Source organism: Catharus ustulatus, chromosome Z (assembly GCF_009819885.2).
Source record: "Catharus ustulatus isolate bCatUst1 chromosome Z, bCatUst1.pri.v2, whole genome shotgun sequence".
Classification (NCBI taxonomy): domain Eukaryota; kingdom Metazoa; phylum Chordata; class Aves; order Passeriformes; family Turdidae; genus Catharus; species Catharus ustulatus.
In genome coordinates this window covers 64,331,355-64,348,774 of record NC_046262.2, presented here as the reverse complement: position 1 = coordinate 64,348,774, position 17,420 = coordinate 64,331,355, and the positions used below count along the sequence as shown (strand labels likewise).

The 17,420-nt window shown below is 42.5% G+C and overlaps 2 protein-coding genes across 2 annotated transcripts; both read left to right on the top strand.

Moving 5' to 3' along the window:
- The first annotated feature begins 1,177 nt into the window (after nucleotides 1-1,177).
- LOC117010276 (leucyl-cystinyl aminopeptidase-like) lies at nucleotides 1,178-6,659 on the top strand. The gene is made up of 5 exons (XM_033084581.2): nucleotides 1,178-1,437; nucleotides 2,098-2,259; nucleotides 3,846-3,986; nucleotides 4,950-5,031; nucleotides 6,015-6,659. The coding sequence occupies exons 1-5, from the start codon at nucleotides 1,400-1,402 to the stop codon at nucleotides 6,144-6,146; spliced, it is 555 nt and encodes a 184-aa protein (XP_032940472.1). The 5' UTR covers nucleotides 1,178-1,399; the 3' UTR covers nucleotides 6,147-6,659.
- Nucleotides 6,660-13,207: 6,548 nt separating this feature from the next.
- Nucleotides 13,208-15,529, top strand: LOC117010521 (acrosin-like). Its single transcript, XM_033085035.1, has 5 exons — nucleotides 13,208-13,269; nucleotides 13,576-13,788; nucleotides 14,088-14,353; nucleotides 14,638-14,780; nucleotides 15,179-15,529. The coding sequence occupies exons 1-5, from the start codon at nucleotides 13,208-13,210 to the stop codon at nucleotides 15,527-15,529; spliced, it is 1,035 nt and encodes a 344-aa protein (XP_032940926.1).
- The last annotated feature ends 1,891 nt before the right edge of the window (nucleotides 15,530-17,420 follow it).

Sequence of the window (17,420 nt, the reverse complement as noted above, 5' to 3'; positions counted from 1 at the left end):
CCCATCAGCAGAGTATCACCCACGGAGATAAGGATCACTGCCCCCACCCTCAACAGATGGTGATAAAATAGATACCTTTTATCACACTCTGTATTTTAACCTGTGGCTTATAATCAGGTGTGGCTTATATATGGGCAAAGTCTGAAAAGTTGGTGACATCCAGAAGTGCGGCTTATAATCAGGTGCGGCTTATAATCGTGAAATTGCTGTACTCTACTTGCACAGAAAAGTTATCTCCAAAAGTTAGAGTGGCTAGAGATTGTAGATATAGTTGCTTTGTAGAGATAGATGAGAAAAAAACAGAACAGTTTTCTGTAAAAACAGAAACACAAGTATGATTGTCATTGTCCTGTTTCAGTTGTGTAACAGAGTAATACAATATAGTTCTACAGACTTGACAGTGAAATCAAAACTGTAGGTTCTGTTCTTGATGAGCATATCTCTTTCATTTCTCTGTTTACCTTCTTATTATGAAACTTCTTCTCCATATTCATCTACCGGTTTAAAATGAACTTTGCTGCTTTATGGTGTAAAATGTGAGTAAAGGGGTTTACTCTACAAGAAAATTATTATATTACTAGATAAAATAGCAGATGTTTTTTCTTTATGCTAGGTAGGGATTATTAGTGATTGCTCAGAGAAACATAAGAAAAAAGAGCACTATTTTAATTTACCCAAAGTTACCACGTATCTCCTATAAACAGCCTGAGCTCTGGTTTGCAATGCAGTGTCTATGCAGTTTTATTTAAGTTCAGAAGTTTCAGCTGAGATGTCGTAGTTGATCAGGCATCCAGCTGTGGTTTTGGCAAAGCTACAGAACTATAAAACTGAAGGGTATTCAGCCTGTAGGCATACAGAAGTTGTTTCTTTGTGCTAAATGAAGGCATATTTACTGTGATTTGGTGAAGTTAAAAGCAGTTAAACATACAGAAGTTGTAGCACATTGAGATTGTAAGCTGATTGCAAAGAAGTCGGAACCGTGGCTCAAAGAGTAGTCTCCATTTTCCATGTGCAATGGAAACATGTAACCTGGCCTATCTTTCAAATTGTGTAGTATCTGATACTTATTCCTGCAGTTAAGAAATAGCATGTGTAAGTTGGAATAAGTAGATGAAAAACTACTATGTTTAGCTTCCGCGTTTAAAAAGCCCAACTTTTTTTTTTTTTTCTTTTTAAATTTTAAACTGATTTTATGTATAGAAAATCCTCTTGGAATGAATTAGGTATTGCTACTAACTTTCTCCTCCTTTAGCATAGGATAGAGCACTTGCTTGGAGATAAAATTGATCAACAGCACTGGACAGATGACGGGACCCTGTCTGAACGAGAGCTCCGGTCAACACTGCTGGCTTTTGCCTGCACTCATGATATAAGAAACTGTAGAACAACTGCTGCCAAGATGTTTGACACATGGATGAAGTCTAACGGAACAGTAAGGTATCACAAAAACTGAGCTTCCACTTCTTGTACCCATCTGTCTTGCTTTTAAATTGTCACCATTGTATTTGGGGAAAACACCCCAACAACAAACAGAACAATCAAAAAATGAAAGCCCCACCACACCACCACCACCAACTTCATACTAATAATGAATGTGATTCTGTCTTGAACTGTTCCATGTGTGGAAGTACTTAGTGTTGCTCTATGAGAGGATGACTGTGCTAGACTTTGTCTCCAGTCTCATTAAGTTCAACTGCAAAACTAACCACACGTTTTCTTCCGTCTGCACTTCCTGAGCTGCATGCTGAAAGAAGATTACGTAGTGGCAAATCCAAAGCCCACTTTTTTATTATGAAGAATTCATTCTGCTGTGGATTCATGTGCATTTGGAGCCACAGAAATTCTCAACTTTGTGTACAATTTACTTTGTTTTCGTGTGACTAAATTATTTGCTTTTTTGTAGTGACTGAAAGTATTAGATCAGCATGAAGTCAATCATGTAAAATCTTAACAATTGCTACAGAATCAAATTGTTCGAAGAGAGGCATCTCCTTAAAGTTAATATTTTATTTTTGTGACTTCTTTTTTCTTTCCTCATGGGAGTTCTTTTGTGCCCCCGATGTTTATTTGTTTTGTTGCTTTTGGTTTTCCCTGTAGTCTGCCTAGTGATGTTATGAAAGCCATATTTGCAGTTGGAGCCAAGTCTAATGATGTCTGGGAATTCCTCCTGAAGATGTACTTCTCTTCAGTTTCTGAAGCAGAGAAAAGCAAAATGATTGAAGCCTTGGCCAGCACAGAAGATGCCAGAAAGCTGATCTGGTATGAAGGAGCCAAAAAGTTGTATGCTGTGTAAATTACAAGTGGTAAATCTTCTTGGAAAAGTGCATTGCCTTTTTTCTATTGCTGAAAAAATTTCTGTTTGATAAAGAAAATCCATACAAATGTTACAGGCTTCCATACACATGAAGAACTGATATTTTTCACTTAAAAATAAATTATGTAACAGATCCACACAAAAAAACAAGTTCTGAATATGCATAAGGAGAAAAGAGTTGAACTTAAAGGCTTTGCACTTCTGGTAACACAAAATTTCAGATTTTGTAGTGCGGGTAACTAAATTGCAGGCTATTCTATAGAACCTTAAAAGATTGATATATCTTTATAATCAAAGTAATGGCTAGTTGAGGTATACTTTTTGTTTGGATTTTTTTCCTCTTCTTTTTCTCATTTCTTTCTTTGGGTGAAAATTTCACTTTATATTATGTTCCTCTCTATAGACTTAATACTGCAAGGAGAACACAAACTTGGACTTACAATTTAGTCTTCAGCTACCCTCTCTTACCTCTTTGATGTATTGTTTTTCTTTTGCAAATTATTAGAATTTACTTTTCCAACACCAGTGAAAATTTAGGTGCTTGGATTAGCACTAAGGTCACTCTTCTGATTTCTGGAAATTAAAGCTAAGTACAGTAAATTCACGAATACAAGCCGCACTGAGTATAAGCCGCATCTCTGGGTGTTGGCAAATATTTCGTTTTTTGTCCCTAAATAAGCCGCACCTGAGTATAAGCTGCTCTGTCGTTCGCAGCGAGGACCTGCGTGCAACAAAGTTGCCAAATAGTAACAGAACAGCGACTGTGGGGGTTTACTGGCTCAGCTAAGGCTGTGCAGGCTCGGCCCGCTCGGGGTTGCCGACGGGGACAGGTGGCCCAGCCCGGCGGGGCCACTGGGGGCCAACCGCCGCTGCCCCTGGGCTCGGTCACCACGGCCCGGCGCTGCCCTGTGGTGACAGGCAGGGATGGAGCCCCCCTTTCTCCCGCGGCGGCGGGCGGGGACGGAGCCCACCACCGCCTCCCGAGCCGCGGCAGTGGCAGCCCGGGTCCCCCGCCGCCTCCCCGAGCCGCGACAATGACGGCGCGGGGCCCTGTCCATCTCTCCCCTGGGCTGCGGTAGACGAGGGAAGGAGGGAACTCTCCCGCCTCTCTCCCCGCCCTTCGTGCTGCCTGCAGGGAACCAGGCTCCACCCACGGTGCAACAGAGTAGCGATTTGTAACAATTCCAAAATGCCGACTTTGCAGCAGCTGGGCTCAGCACCCTGGCTGGCACTTCTGAGGTTGTAAATGTCAGAAAATTATTCACATATTAGCCACTCCTGAGTATTAGCCGCATTTCCGGTGTAGGAGCAAAATCTTAGTCAAATTGTTGCAGCTTGTATTCATGAAATTAAAGCCAAGCAGATACAGTTGTTGTAATAAAATGTAACATTGATTTCTTCCAGATGTCACAAGTTGCTTGCTTGATGTTTTATATAATCTTTTCTGTCTCACTGGGAACTTTCAGGAAACCCATGGGAACATATGAATAGACTTTTTTTCCTGTCTCTTTGCATATGCTTTGTCTCCTAGGTTAATGCAGAACAGTCTTGAAGGAGAAATCATCAGGTCACAGGAGCTTTCACATATCATAGCAACCATTAGCCAGAGTTTACCTGGATATTTGCTGGCCTGGGACTTCGTCAAAGAGAGCTGGGAAAAACTTACACGAAAGTAAGGCTTTTTATGCAGCGGAAACTTTCAAATTCACAGTTATAGAAGCACCCGTTTGTTTCTTTCAAACGGGACAATAAATAGTAGCATTCATATGAAAAGATTCATATTAAAAATCTAAATCATGTTTTAAAATCAGTGGTTACAAATGTAACTTGCTACATAAAACTTGAAGGCTTAGCGATTGTCCTAGAACCTCGGAGTAATTCTAAACAATCTTAATTTTTCTTGGAAGTTTGCTGTCTCTAGGATGATTGGTTCAGTTGCCAAATATTTGTGTGGATCAAATGGATTCAAAAGGACATCCAGGGAATTAATTCAGTATTTATTGTTTCTGAATTGTCACAGCACTCCTAAAACCAAGTAACCAAAATATCCCACTTGCTTCAGAAATATGTTGTCTTTCACTGGCCTTGAAGGGTGCCTAGCAGGAAAGCTGGCCCCCCAAGTCTTCAGAAAGCCAACAGTACTAGAAACTTCTGTTTCTAAATCCCAAGTTTGATTTTAAACAGTTTCATGCTGCTAAAGAAGTTTCTCCTCATGAAAACTTCTGCTCTAGCAAGCTCTTCATATCCAATATTACAGTTATCTCACTTGAAAGAAAACCTGGTTGCAAGTTCAGTTCTGGTAAAGCTTTAGAACACATACATACCACAGATCAAGATCTTGATATTCACTGTGTGGTGTCCTCAGTTCTTTACTATTTGACCTGTGATAGGAGTTTGAAAATTTTCCCTGGCTTTTGCTCTGATGTTACAGTTTTAGAGGGAATAGGGAGCTTGGATTTCTAAGTCCATATATTTCTTTTGAAAAATAAGGTTTGTAATTGGAATGTAAGGTATTGAATTTAAGTGCTTTTAATATTTTCCAACTTCTAAACAAAAAGGTAGAAATGAATGCATTCACATACCAAAACTGCATGTTAAAATGTCTCCTAGCTGAAAATATTTGTTTGTCTTTCAGGTTTCACCTAGGCTCATATACTATCCGGAATATCATTAGCTGGTCAACTTCTCAATTTGCAACAAAGGCACATCTACTGGAGGTTGGTGGCTCAATCTACCAGGGGTATTTTCTGATGGCAATGCTGCTTTCATTTAGTTGAAGGATGAGGAAAACACATGTTCACATATTTTGTATATCCTTGACACCCTGTTGCGAGTATATATATTAGTTGCTTTCCCCATTTGACACATGGTAAATGTATGCACAGACACTGGGAAATTGTATACCAAGTCTATGACAGAATTGCATTACAGAGTTGAATGCAGTTATTGGTTTATACTGTTGTGTTTTCCTGTGCACTGGAACACGCTGTCTCACCAAATAATGATTTGATCTATATGTAATTTTGGTCTAGATTTTGTAAACAAGCTATGACTTCTGTATCTATGAAATGTGATGCTATGACATGAAAATTGCTTTATGCTGGTTTTTTCCATCTACAATCCCAGAGTTACTGTGGAAGTTGAGTATCAGCCAAGATTGTTTAATAGGTTTTAGAAAGCTCTGTTGTCTTCCCTAACAAGGCCTTGAAGTTAATGTATCAAGAGTTGTTTACAGTTCAGTCCAATGTTTTCATTCAGATAATTTGGTAGAGATAGGTATTAATAGTTTGACCTATAACATTTTAAGTGTTATTGACAGTTAGAATGATGATGGTTGGGTGTCGGGGCTGTTTCAGAATACTGTAGAGGGTTGCTTACAATAAACAATTCTTTGTCAGAGAATAGGACTTTTTTTCCAGAACACAGCATACTCTTTGTTGGGTTTGTGATATGGTAAATTAATGTCTATTTATTTGTGAAATGATATATTGAAACCAAATGAGTTATTGCTGCTGTATCCATGAAAAATGCTTTCCTTGCATTTTGGAAACTCCTTTGAGAGGTTTGCGCAGATACAAACAATTCTCAGAAATGGATTTCCTCCAACATGTGTATAGCCTTTGCTGCTGTACCTATTTGTCTGGCTAGTGTTAATTAAAATTAATATTTTTTTCTTTCTTTCTTTATTCTTGCTATGCAGGTCAAGTCATTTTTTGAGTCAAAGTCAGAGAAGAGTTCTCAACTGCGTTGTGTAAAAGAGGCAATTGACACAATTCAGCTCAATATCCAGTGGATGGAGAGAAATTTGGCAAAGCTACAAGAACTGCTGTAGTGCATATAATACTGTGCTGTGTCAGCCACTTAGGAGCTCTGTGAGCAGTTACTGTGTTTCATGAAACCAGGCATCGCTGCGACATTGCACTATTAAGGAATCTAGATAGCTCAGGGCATGTCTCAGATAAATTTTTATTTTCCTTGAAGCATTTTGAGCAATATGTAAGTATTTACCCTGAAACTGTTTTCATCTGTAGCCCGAACATCTGCACAAATGATTCAATATTATTTTATATGTGGAATTTATGCTCTTTCCTTTGGAGTTGTGTTACAGCTTCTTGGCAGTGGATTAATACTGACAGTCAGGTAATAAAGAAAGAGTTACCGTGAACTGTTATTTTTTTGCAGACTGCTCATTGAGCAGTAGATTTTTTTCTTAATGCAAAACTGTGTGTGGTTTCCACATTTGTAGATCTAGAAGCTGTTGTGGAACAGAAATATATTTCAGATGTGTAAATAGTAGTGAATGTTACAAAGTTCAAGAGGCAAAATAAATACAGTTACAATTCAATTTGAGTTTGGATTTTTTTATTTTCATGGTGTTCATTAGGAATTACACATAAAAAATAAATCTTATGCTAAGAATACACAATTTGAGATATAAAAGTGGCTGGATGGTAGTATGGAAAAGAAGAAACAGATAGCAAAACAAAGTGTTTTAGAGGTGGGATTTCTGGAAACAGGGGTGTGACTTTGGAATTTCTATTCTGCATTTATTAGTTTTGAGAATCTCTTCATTAATGGTTGAACTTTAACTGATTTTGCTGTATTTTTTAAGGTTGGTTCATCTCAGACTGATACTGATTTGTGCCCTTTTGACTACTGACTTCCACCACATGTTGCAGAGGAGTTGCAGTTGATAGATTAGTCAGTCACCTCATTTTTGTAAACTTATAGTCTTTCATTGCCTGGTAACTGTCAAATTAGTGTAAATTGTCATCATTGCTCAGTCTTTAGGGCATTAGTTTTAGGAAAACTTTTAATTCAGATTTTAATGATTTATTTTTCTACTATTGTAAAAAATCTTATGAGACAAATCCTCAAAAGTCTTTTGGACAATAGGAACCAAATTCCTAATGTGCAACACTATAAAATGTAATACCTGCAGTGCAATCTATGTCTTTCAGAAATGATGCAAAAAGCCATTTTGGAGATATAGTGTATATATATATATACAGTACATGCAAGATTAAACATACATTTTTATCTTTTCATTTCGCTACCATTGTATCTTTTGTGGATTCGTGCAAGCAGATTTAGAACTGTTGTTATATTATGGAATGAGAATTGCAATTAAGTATATTCTTGAAGTTTTAACTGTCATGTGTTATTATTTTGATTCATCCTTTATTTTAAAATACAGAAGTACTATTGCCATATTTTAATATTTGCATATATACGTGTGTGTATGTACATATATATATCATCTTTTTCTTCCTATTCACTTCTTAAATGACAAGTCAGTTGTAAACTTCCACTTTTTTATCCCGGCTGTCCTCTCACACATTTTATTTCATCCCAGGCCACAATATTGAGTCTTAAAACATTTAAAATCAAAACTGTGGAAGAGGATCCCATCTTCCTCCTGATTTCTACTCTGAAATTTAAAATATTTACTATTCCATTAAAATGCTTTACTGACAACTATGAGACAATAACATGGAGCTCAGTTTTAGACAGGGAAGTGTACCAAGAAAATCTGGAAAGCTGGGGGAGGCTTTTTTTCATTTTACCATTTGTTGCATACGCATACTTTATTATGTCAGTCGTAGAGGTTTTTAAATTGTTTTTCTGTTAGGGAGTCTGCAGCCCTATTAATAAGGTCTACTGGAGTCAATTCCTCCTTCCATGATAAATGCTTAAATATAATTGTCATTTTTTGGAGTGTATTGGCAATTGATGAAGACAGAAATGGCCAAGACCTGGTACAAGGCGGATAATCTTTGCTGGCAAGGCTCATGTTTGGACATGGACTTAGGGCAGGGTGAGGGTCCGGAAAAGGGTGAGGTGTTAGTGCAGCACAAAGAGCAGAAACTCAGTGTTAGGAGGGCTGCGAAAAGGCTTCCGAGGGAAGGTAAGGACTGCTACTCCACTCTAAGTGCCAGAGAGTTGGATGTCCCATTAGCAGGATTCCGGTTAGGACTAGTGTGACTATGGCTAGCTGGTATGGCTAGTTAAGCTTAGCCATAGGTGCAGGACAAAAACTTGAACTGTTCAAGCTAACCCAGGTAATGCTGGATTATGGAATTTGTAGTATTACTCAGTAGTACTTTGTAAGTGAGACTACCAAGTGTAGGACACAAAGTATTAGGGGCTGTACCAAATGCAGACTTACTGGCTGAAGTGTAGTAAGCAAGTGTGTCCTTGCATGCCTTATGAATTGACTTAATGAGCCAGCCTGGCAATGTTAGAAGGATGACTACAGAATTTAAAGGTACAGCAGAACTTCTGAAAAAGGATGTGTCATTGGGGCAGGATTCATTTGGGAGTGAAGGGCTGTGTGACAAACCGAGCTCAGCCACTCCCTGAGGCATGAGGCTCCCGCATTACCTTCAGTATCTTTGATGCTATTGGCACAATTGTCCGGCAGCATCGTTTCATTGGTGGTGCAGCTCCTCAGCTCAAATGCTGTGCAAGGATAGAGTTAGCTGCATAGGGCTTGACCCTGCACTTGATACTGTCTTTCACCTCCTCTTTAGCTCCAGATCTCAAACTCCTTAGCAAAAGCTCTGGGGTAGCAAGAGGAGAAGGCTGCTCACATCTGCAGTTGCAGAAGGTGTTCCAGAGAGCAGAAAGCAGAGCCCCAAGGGTACTGCCAGCATGGGCACTTGCCATCACAGCTGGCAAGCAGGATTTACCTTGCCATTTCCTTCCACTCAGCATCTTCAGCCTCTTTCACACAGATCTCATCCAGCTCAGAGAGCAAGTCATGAGGGATGTGCTGCTCCTCCTACTTGGTGCTGAGGATGAACTGTACCCACTGGGGTGGGGTGTCTGGGGATAGGAGACAAAGCTTCATCCTGTTACTGTGGGTGTCATGCTTACATTCCAAGTGGGCATCAGATGTGCACCAGTCCAGCCATTATTACTGGGCTAGGCCCTTACCTCTAGGTCTGTGCAGACTGGCCCAGGACCACGGAGGAGAAACATGTTTCTCCTCTGCATAAGGATAGACTGCTTTATTCTCTCTGACTTCCATTTCTAAAGGCAGGATCCCTCTAAGGAAGATGCGTTTAGCAAAATCATGCGCTTAAACAGCCTTAAAGGAAAGGTCATCTTGCTAAGCAATGCCACTTTCCCTCAGAAGGGGCCACATGGACCTGCCTGGAGAAGGCCTCACATAGTGCTCACATAACCCTAAAGAGGTTAGTGAGGGATGTGGATTGTTACAGTAGTAGTCTTGCTCTGTTGGAGCAAAGTCCTCCTCTTTCTGATGCTTCCAGCTATGGAGTCCGTTATGGCGGTGGCTGTGTGTGACCAGTGGTGTCTGCACACCCTTGCACAGGATTCAGAGGTTTGCAAAAAAGTGGCACTTGCTCTTGATACCGGGAAGCCAGCTGATGCAGAAACCACAGTTAAATCAGTGCATCCATCTAGGGAGGAAATACCAACTTCTCTCAATTTCATTTTCATTGTATCCCTCAATGGTGTAGACCTGTCCTTTCTCCCAAGTCCATTCTGCTCCAGCTTTGCAATAAGTGCTAGGAGCAAGTGTTCCTGAAAGTACGAAACTGCTTCTCAAATGTCGGCTTTGGCTGGACAACTCAGATTTGTTCATGACACAGCAGCATTTTTCAAGATCTTTGCATGGCACAAGATGACAAGATCAAATCAGCATCATGATAATGAACTCAAGAATAAAAAAAATGAGGAAGAACACAGTCTAACATCTGCAGCCATCACATCATTCTTCTCTCCAAGTTAGGAGCAGCCTCTGTGAAAAATCAAGCTATGAATTATCCAGCCCTGTGGTGAAGGCTCACACCAGAACTTTTGGGGGAGGCTTTCCCCTTGGTTTAAAAGCTGTAATAATTTCAAAAGCCTCTGGAAAGAGATGTGTTTATTTACGTACTATCATGGCACGTTTTGCTGCGTGTGCTGTAATACTGTGCAACAGGCATAGGGACTTTGTGCAATGGAAAACCCACAACTGTGGTGGCCCTTGTACCAGCAGAGACTCCCCTCCCCACTTCTCATACTAAATATTGACAACATTGCTCATCATTCCCTGGTTAGTTGCAGCTTCTTCATTTGTGTAGCAGGGGGCAGATACAAGCTGGGGCTGGGTGTGCACAGCTCTTCTCTCCTCCCAGGCATCATCCACCCCTGCATCCATGCAAGTCCATAACCATCGCACCTCAGCATGGCTTCTCCTCCAAGGCATAGCTCTGAAAACACTGGCTTGTAGTTTTTCCCATACTCCTATAAAACAGCCTATAATATAATCTATATTGTATGCAGTGGGAATCTGAAAATATTTATTACAGAGGGAGAGGTTGAGAGTTTCAGACCAAAAATAAGTTTTCTGCCCTGTTCCTGCACTTCTTAAGGGGGAAAAAGAAGGGGGGGGGCAATGGGGGGTATTTCCAAACGGGGGGAAGTTTCAAACCAAAGCAAAACCAAAAACCCACAGCAACTTTCAGTGTCCAAAGGTGACACCTGCAGGCCTCCCTAGATCACACTTTGCCACAGGACGTGACCATCAACAGCAAAGGCCTTCAAGAACCTGTAAGGGTGAGACCAGCCAAGGGGAAACCTTTATCCTCCTTTTATTATCTTTTTTTCTTTTCCTATTTTTTTTTCCTTTTTTTTCTCTTTTTATCTCTTTCCCCCCTCTTTTTCCTTTTGCAAAAACCAAAGGCCTGGACCTCAAGCCCACTTCTCCTGAAATACCACTGCTGGCACTGCGTGAAGAACATTTCTGCCTTAAAGGACAAAGAGCTACGACAACAAACCAAAACAAATATTTTTGTTTCTCTTTTCCTGTGTAACCAAGGCAGGGGAAGGGGATTACCAGATTTCCTGAGTTCAAAGAAACAAAAACCCAACCTCATCTTCATTCAACTCCGACTGCAGCTTGAAGGTGGGAGCCTAAGGCCCGCTAGGGAAGGATTGATTGGCAGCACTTCAGGCTACTGTGGTACACAACTTTTCTTTCTGGGGCAATGCCTGCTGATCCAAAGGCAGCCTCAATACCATAGGCCCATGCTGTCCAGCCCACACGCCTCCTCCACATGTGTGCCATGGCTGATGGTGACTTAGTTGCTGTAGATGTACAATGGACCTTTAGTGGTCTTAAGAAAATATCTAGTTTCACAGATAACTGTGTTTGCACTTCCAACTCATTGTCCTGTGTGAGGCAAGGCCTCCCTGAGCTGGGATCTGCAAAATGCAGCCGTGGACAGGCATGTCAGGCACAAAGGGAAAGGGTCCCTCTAAAGGGCCAGAACTGTGCCCGCTCAGAGAGGAGGGCAAATGTGGGAACCCAGGACATCCCTCTGGCTGCCTTGGATAGCTTGAGACCCTGGCAGGGGGCTCAGAAGCCTTGGCACAGAGCCTAAGACCCCTGTGCCTTTGATTTTAACGCCTGGGAAAAGTTACCACCATTGCACGAAGAGTTACAAGTCACAAAAAATAAGTAGAGTATAAGTAAGTTTATCAAAAGGTGAAAAAGTAGATTTTTAAGATTTTTTTAGAATAGGGGTCCAGGGTCAAGATAGAGGAATCTGGGCATGTTCTGTCCCTCTTTCTCCTTCTTCTTGGCATCCATCTTCTAGGTGATGGTGACACTTCTGGATTGGTTTAGAGTAGAACTAGACTGTACCATATAGATAATATGTATTGCAAGATAACTATAATGTTTACGTAGTTTGTAGTATATAAAGATAATACCACCCTGAAGGCGGGCAGTGTGCCTGGGACTGAAGAGCTGAACGGACCACAACAGTCAGGGAAAGAACTTCTTAGATAAGATAAAATAAACAGCCTCTGGGAACTGCAGAAGATGACTCCTGACTCTTTCTCTGGTGCTCGGGCTGGGTAACAGAGACTTAAAATACACAGGTGGTCATCTCGAGCTCCTGAGACACCACCAACATTAGGCAAAGGTGCAGTGGAATAAGGGACTGCAGGTTCTAGAGATGTTGGGGACAGCAGCTGGAAATGCAGTGTCTTAGGCTGCTGACATCTGGTGCTTCTGTGTGTGTGCTGTATAGCACACCAGGGAACTTGAAACTGATCTCTGGGTAGGAGCCTTCCATCTCCTTGGTCCTCCCTGAACTTCATCAAAAGAAAGCTAAGAAAATTGGAGTTTAGTGAACAGAGGAACTTATTGGCAGTAGCTGAAATGGCAGTCCAACGCACAGCTGCTGTACCTCTCAAAATAGGGGTAAGCTGTTTAGCAGTCCAGCGGAAGCAACTAAATACACAGGCTCAACTGTAAAGGGGCTACAGTTTCTTGAAGGAAAATTATTTTTAATTAGAGTTCTTCATAGTTGGTTTCTAAACAACACCAAAAGAGCTTAGGCCTTGAGACACTTCCATTTGTTTAGTTGATTTTTCTGTCTCAAAGCAAATGAAAACAATGCCACAAATTGTTTTTAAAAATCAGAATGTGTGTTGCTTTGAATTGTTGTTGCAAATTCTGTAGGAGTTTTAGATGACAATCTTGTATCGTTGTCATGGTGCTGGCACAGGTTTCCCAAAGAAGCTGTGGATGTCCCATTCCTTTTGCCATTTGAGGCCAGGAGGGAGTCTGAGCAACCTGGTGTAGTGGAAGGCATCTGTGTGCATGGCTGGGGTTTGAAACCAGTCAATCCTTAAGGTACCTTCCAGTCAGATTTTTCTGTGGTTCTATGCCTCTACATTGCCCCTCCCCCCCGCCTCCAGAGGCCAGCACCATGCCCGCAACATGGAATCAGTCCCTTTGTGACATCAGCCCCAGGGCCAAGGGCACTGCGGCAGTGCAAATTCTGTGGGCGCTCCATTGGCAGTTGTGGAGGAGCTGACGGGCCCTCTCTCTCTCTCTCTCCTTGCTGCTGACTTGTGTCTCTGACAGCAATGATTTTGTTGTGCATCCTCATCCTGCTGGCTCTGTGCGGGCCTGCACATGGCGCCTGTGGGTAAGTAGCCCCGGGCTCTGAGGGGGCCCAGGCAAAAGCTTAGGGTGTTCCCTGAGGATGCCTGCTTGCTGCCTGTGGCCACACCGATTTCTAAAACGCTGGGTGGGAGTCTCAGTTTATTACCAGCATGCAGGCTGCTGGCACCACTTGTCTACAGCAGAAACAGGCAGACATATGCACTCCCCAGGAAGTTCCCTGGCCGTGCTGGCTTTGCAGCCAAGGCCCTGCGGGAAAGGAAGCTGCCTGACCTTCATGCTGCAAAGCAGCAAGCCTTCTCACAGGACAGTAATGTCTTTCTCCTTACAGGGACACCTGTGGACTCCGGCCCATGCCTGCTACGGTCAGCTCATCACGCGTTGTGGGTGGCACAGATGTCCTGCCAGGATATGGGGCCTGGGCTGGCATTGTCAGTTTCCGCCCTATCTGGACATTACAATATAGCATGCACGTGTGTGGAGGAACCCTCATCAGCCCGAAGTGGGTCCTCATAGCGGCCCACTGCTTTGATAATGTCACAAAGTAAGGAAGACTTGGGCACAGGGATATCCCCACAACAACCAGTGTGTGCTATTCCCATCCCATTTCCTCACTAGTGTGCCTTGTGCCAGGACATTGCAGGGCCTAGCTGAGGCCTGGGCAGGGAGAGGACTGGGCTCATGCCTCTGCTTCCTAGCAGCCTCCAGCTGAACATATCTTGAGCCTATTTTGGCTTTCTGTAGTGCTGTTTTGCTCTCTGCCTCAGGAAGCAGAAGGCAAGGAAATGCTGGGCTGTCACAGCACATGACTCCCTCTCACACCTCTCTCCATCTGCCTTCCAGTCCCATGAAGGAGTGGGCCGTCGTGATTGGGGCCACCATAATGAACCAGATAACCCAAGATGTGGTAGTGCGCGGGGTTAAGCGGGTGATCAACCACGAAAAATACGATAGGGAAACGGTATTTAACGACATCGCCGTGATGGAATTGGACAGACCAGTAGAGTGCACCTCCTTCATTCAGCTTGCCTGCCTGCCTGGTCCTTCAGTGAAATTGTCAGAGCTGAAAAACTGTTACATTGCCGGCTGGGGTGACACATACGCAAAATGTGAGTTCCCATAAAGAACCTGTGCCCTGAGGGCAAGCTTGGAACACCAGGGAGAGATGGCTGGGGCTTCCAGACAGCAAAAGCCAAATTGAGAGTTGGGCTGTGGGATACATACTTCTGGAGAGATGGGTTTGGCCTGCTGTCCAATGCCAGATGGCAGTGACGTAGCACTCCAAAACCATTCTAGAGGCAGAGCCAAGCCCTAGGGAAGGATTTCAACACACAGACAGGCCAGGAGAATGAGCAAGGAGTTGCTGGGAACTCATTTCTTTCTCTGCTCACAGCAAAAGTAGGTAGTGAGATCCTGCAGCAGGCCAAGGTCCAGGTTGTGAATAACAAGCTCTGCAACAGTACCGATTACCTGCAAGGGTACATCCACGACTTCCACGTGTGTTCTTCTGGGGTAACCGGCCTTGGCATCTGCCAGGTAGGAGCATGCTATGAGTCCCCCAGCCCCCAGTGGTGTGGGCAGCCCCACCACACCACCCAAGCACAGCCCAGCACCTGCTTTCCCTGGCCAGTCACTCTCCCACCCACAGCTCTACACCACTGCTGTAGCTTCTGCCCCCTTTCCCACCTGTGGGTTAATGCTCAGTGAGGTCCAGATACCAACCCTGAAACATCCAAGCATCCAAGGGAGACAGAGAGCCCCACCTTACAGACCCTCAACCTGCTCCCAAGAGTGTCAGGGTTCTGCAGGTTCCTTCCTCTGCCAGGAATCCAGTTCTCCAGCCAGGGCTGGGAGAGTAAAGGACAAGTGAAGGACCCAACTCTAACTGCTGACAGGCACTCAAAATCATCTTAATCCTCTCTGCTCTGCTTCAGGGTGACAGCGGGGGACCTATTACCTGCCAAGATAAGAGTGGTGACTTCTTCTGGCAAATTGGTGTACACAGCTGGGCAATAGGCTGTGCTAGATATAAAAAGCCTGGAGTTTCCACCTCCACTCAGTACTACTACAACTGGATCCGGTACAAGACAGGAATAAAGCCAGCGACGGGAATAAAGCCAACACCAGCAGTTACTGCCACACCAGCACCAGCCTACACCTCAAGCCCTCTGCAAACACTTCCTCCAAGTTCAACAAAGCCCTGTCCACTTCCACGTGAAAAGCTGCTGCAATTCTTTAATCTGCTAAAGGATATCTTGCAGTACCTACAGGGAAAAATATTTTGAACAGCAGAATGGACCAGCTGCAGTTCGGGATTTAGTGGACCACAACCCTTTCCTTCTGAGTTATATTCATTTGAATTTCATTAAACTGAATTAAATTTTGAATTGTGTGCATAATAATAATTATAATTATAATAATAAAGATATAGGTCAATTTAATACAAATATGTAATTGAACAGGTTCCATGTACAGTAATTTCAGGATTATAAGGCGCATCATTTTGACTAAAGTTTTGGTCCAAACGCGAAGTGCGGCTTATAATCAGGTGCGGCTTATATATGGACAAAGAACAAAAAGTTGCTGTTTTAGTTTGGAGGGCAGGTGTCTGCTAAGAAAGGCAGGAGATTTTCTTTGAAATGGAGAATGTAGACCCCGCTCCCTCCAAATTATTATAATTTTGAAATCAAGGACCTTTCAGGCAAAAATATGGGAATTAGGAATAACAGTTCTTTTCTAGGGAAATTAAAATAAAAATACAGTACTACAAAGAAACAAACCACAAACCCTGACAAAGTCAGAGTACAACCTGACACCCTGTCAGGCAGGGTGCTGTTAGCAGTCCCATTAAATGGTGGCTGCATCCTCCTGCAGTGACAGAGGTGGTTCAGTTGAAGCAGTGGTCCTGTAGAAGGTGCAGCTTCCCTCTGGAGGTCCAGTGGTGATTTGGAGAAATCTCTTTTTCCCCTGGAGTCCAGTGGAGAAAGGGGCTACCTTAGAGTCCCAGAACCTCTGTTTTTATCTTGGTAGGAAATGTTGGGCTCTTCCCCCTGGCTGGAGCAACTTCCAATGGGATGCAGTAATTTTATCAGTCATACAGTGTGACTCAATGGGCCATTAGCAGAAAATGGCTCCCTGGAGAAAGGATGGGTAGTGAAAAGATAAAGAAAAATGCCCCACCTGGTTTCAGTTGATGGCCCATTAGCAGAATATCTCCCATGGAGATAAGGATCACTGCCTCCACCCTCAACAGATGGTGATAAAATAGATACCTTTTATCACACTCTGTATTTTAACCTGTGGCTTATAATCAGGTGCGGCTTATATATGGGCAAAGTCTGAAAAGTTGGTGACATCCAGAAGCGCGGCTTATAATCAGGTGCGGCTTATAATCATGAAATTGATGTACTTTGCTTGCACAGAAAAGTTATCTCCAAAAGTTAGAGTGGCTAGAGATTGTAGATATAGTTGCTTTGTAGAGATAGAGGAGAAAAAACCAGAACGGTTTTCTGTAAAAATAGAAACACAAGTATGGTTGTCATTGTCCTGTTTCAGTTGTGTAACAGAGTAATACAATATAGTTCTACAGACTTGACAGTGAAATCAAAACTGTAGGTTCTGTTCTTGATGAGCATATCTCAATGCTCTGTTTACCTTCTTGTTATGGAACTTCTTCTCCATATTCATCTACCAGTTTAAAATGAACTTTGCAGCTTTATGGTGTAAAATGTGAGTAAAGGGGTTTACTCTATAAGAAATTATTATATTACTAGATAAAATAGCAGATGTTTTTTCTTTATGCTAGGTAGGGATTATTAGTGATTGCTCAGAGAAACATAAGAAAAAAGAGCACTATTTTAATTTACCCAAAGTTGCCACGTATCTCCTATAAACAGCCTGAGCTCTGGTTTGCAATGCAGTGTCTATGCAGTTTTATTTAAGTTCAGAAGTTTCAGCTGAGATGTCGTAGTTGATCAGGCATCCAGCTGTGGTTTTGGCAAAGCTACAGAACTATAAAACTGAAGGGTATTCAGCCTGTAGGCATACAGAAGTTGTTTCTTTGTGCTAAATGAAGGCATATTTACTGTGATTTGGTGAAGTTAAAAGCAGTTAAACATACAGAAGTTGTAGCACATTGAGATTGTAAGCTGATTACAAGCAAGTCTGAGCCATGGC

What these genes read in the sequence shown, in the direction of transcription:
- LOC117010521 (XM_033085035.1), top strand. Translation starts at nt 13,208, where the DNA reads ATGATTTTGTTGTGCATCCTCATCCTGCTGGCTCTGTGCGGGCCTGCA. An exon ending in CCTGCACATGGCGCCTGTGG is followed by an intron (nt 13,270 to 13,575) that starts GTAAGTAGCCCC and finishes TTCTCCTTACAG; the next exon opens with GGACACCTGTGGACTCCGGC. An exon ending in TGCTTTGATAATGTCACAAA is followed by an intron (nt 13,789 to 14,087) that starts GTAAGGAAGACT and finishes TCTGCCTTCCAG; the next exon opens with TCCCATGAAGGAGTGGGCCG.
- LOC117010276 (XM_033084581.2), top strand. Translation starts at nt 1,400, where the DNA reads ATGTTTGACACATGGATGAAGTCTAACGGAACAGTAAG. An exon ending in TGGGAAAAACTTACACGAAA is followed by an intron (nt 3,987 to 4,949) that starts GTAAGGCTTTTT and finishes TTTGTCTTTCAG; the next exon opens with GTTTCACCTAGGCTCATATA. An exon ending in CAAAGGCACATCTACTGGAG is followed by an intron (nt 5,032 to 6,014) that starts GTTGGTGGCTCA and finishes CTTGCTATGCAG; the next exon opens with GTCAAGTCATTTTTTGAGTC.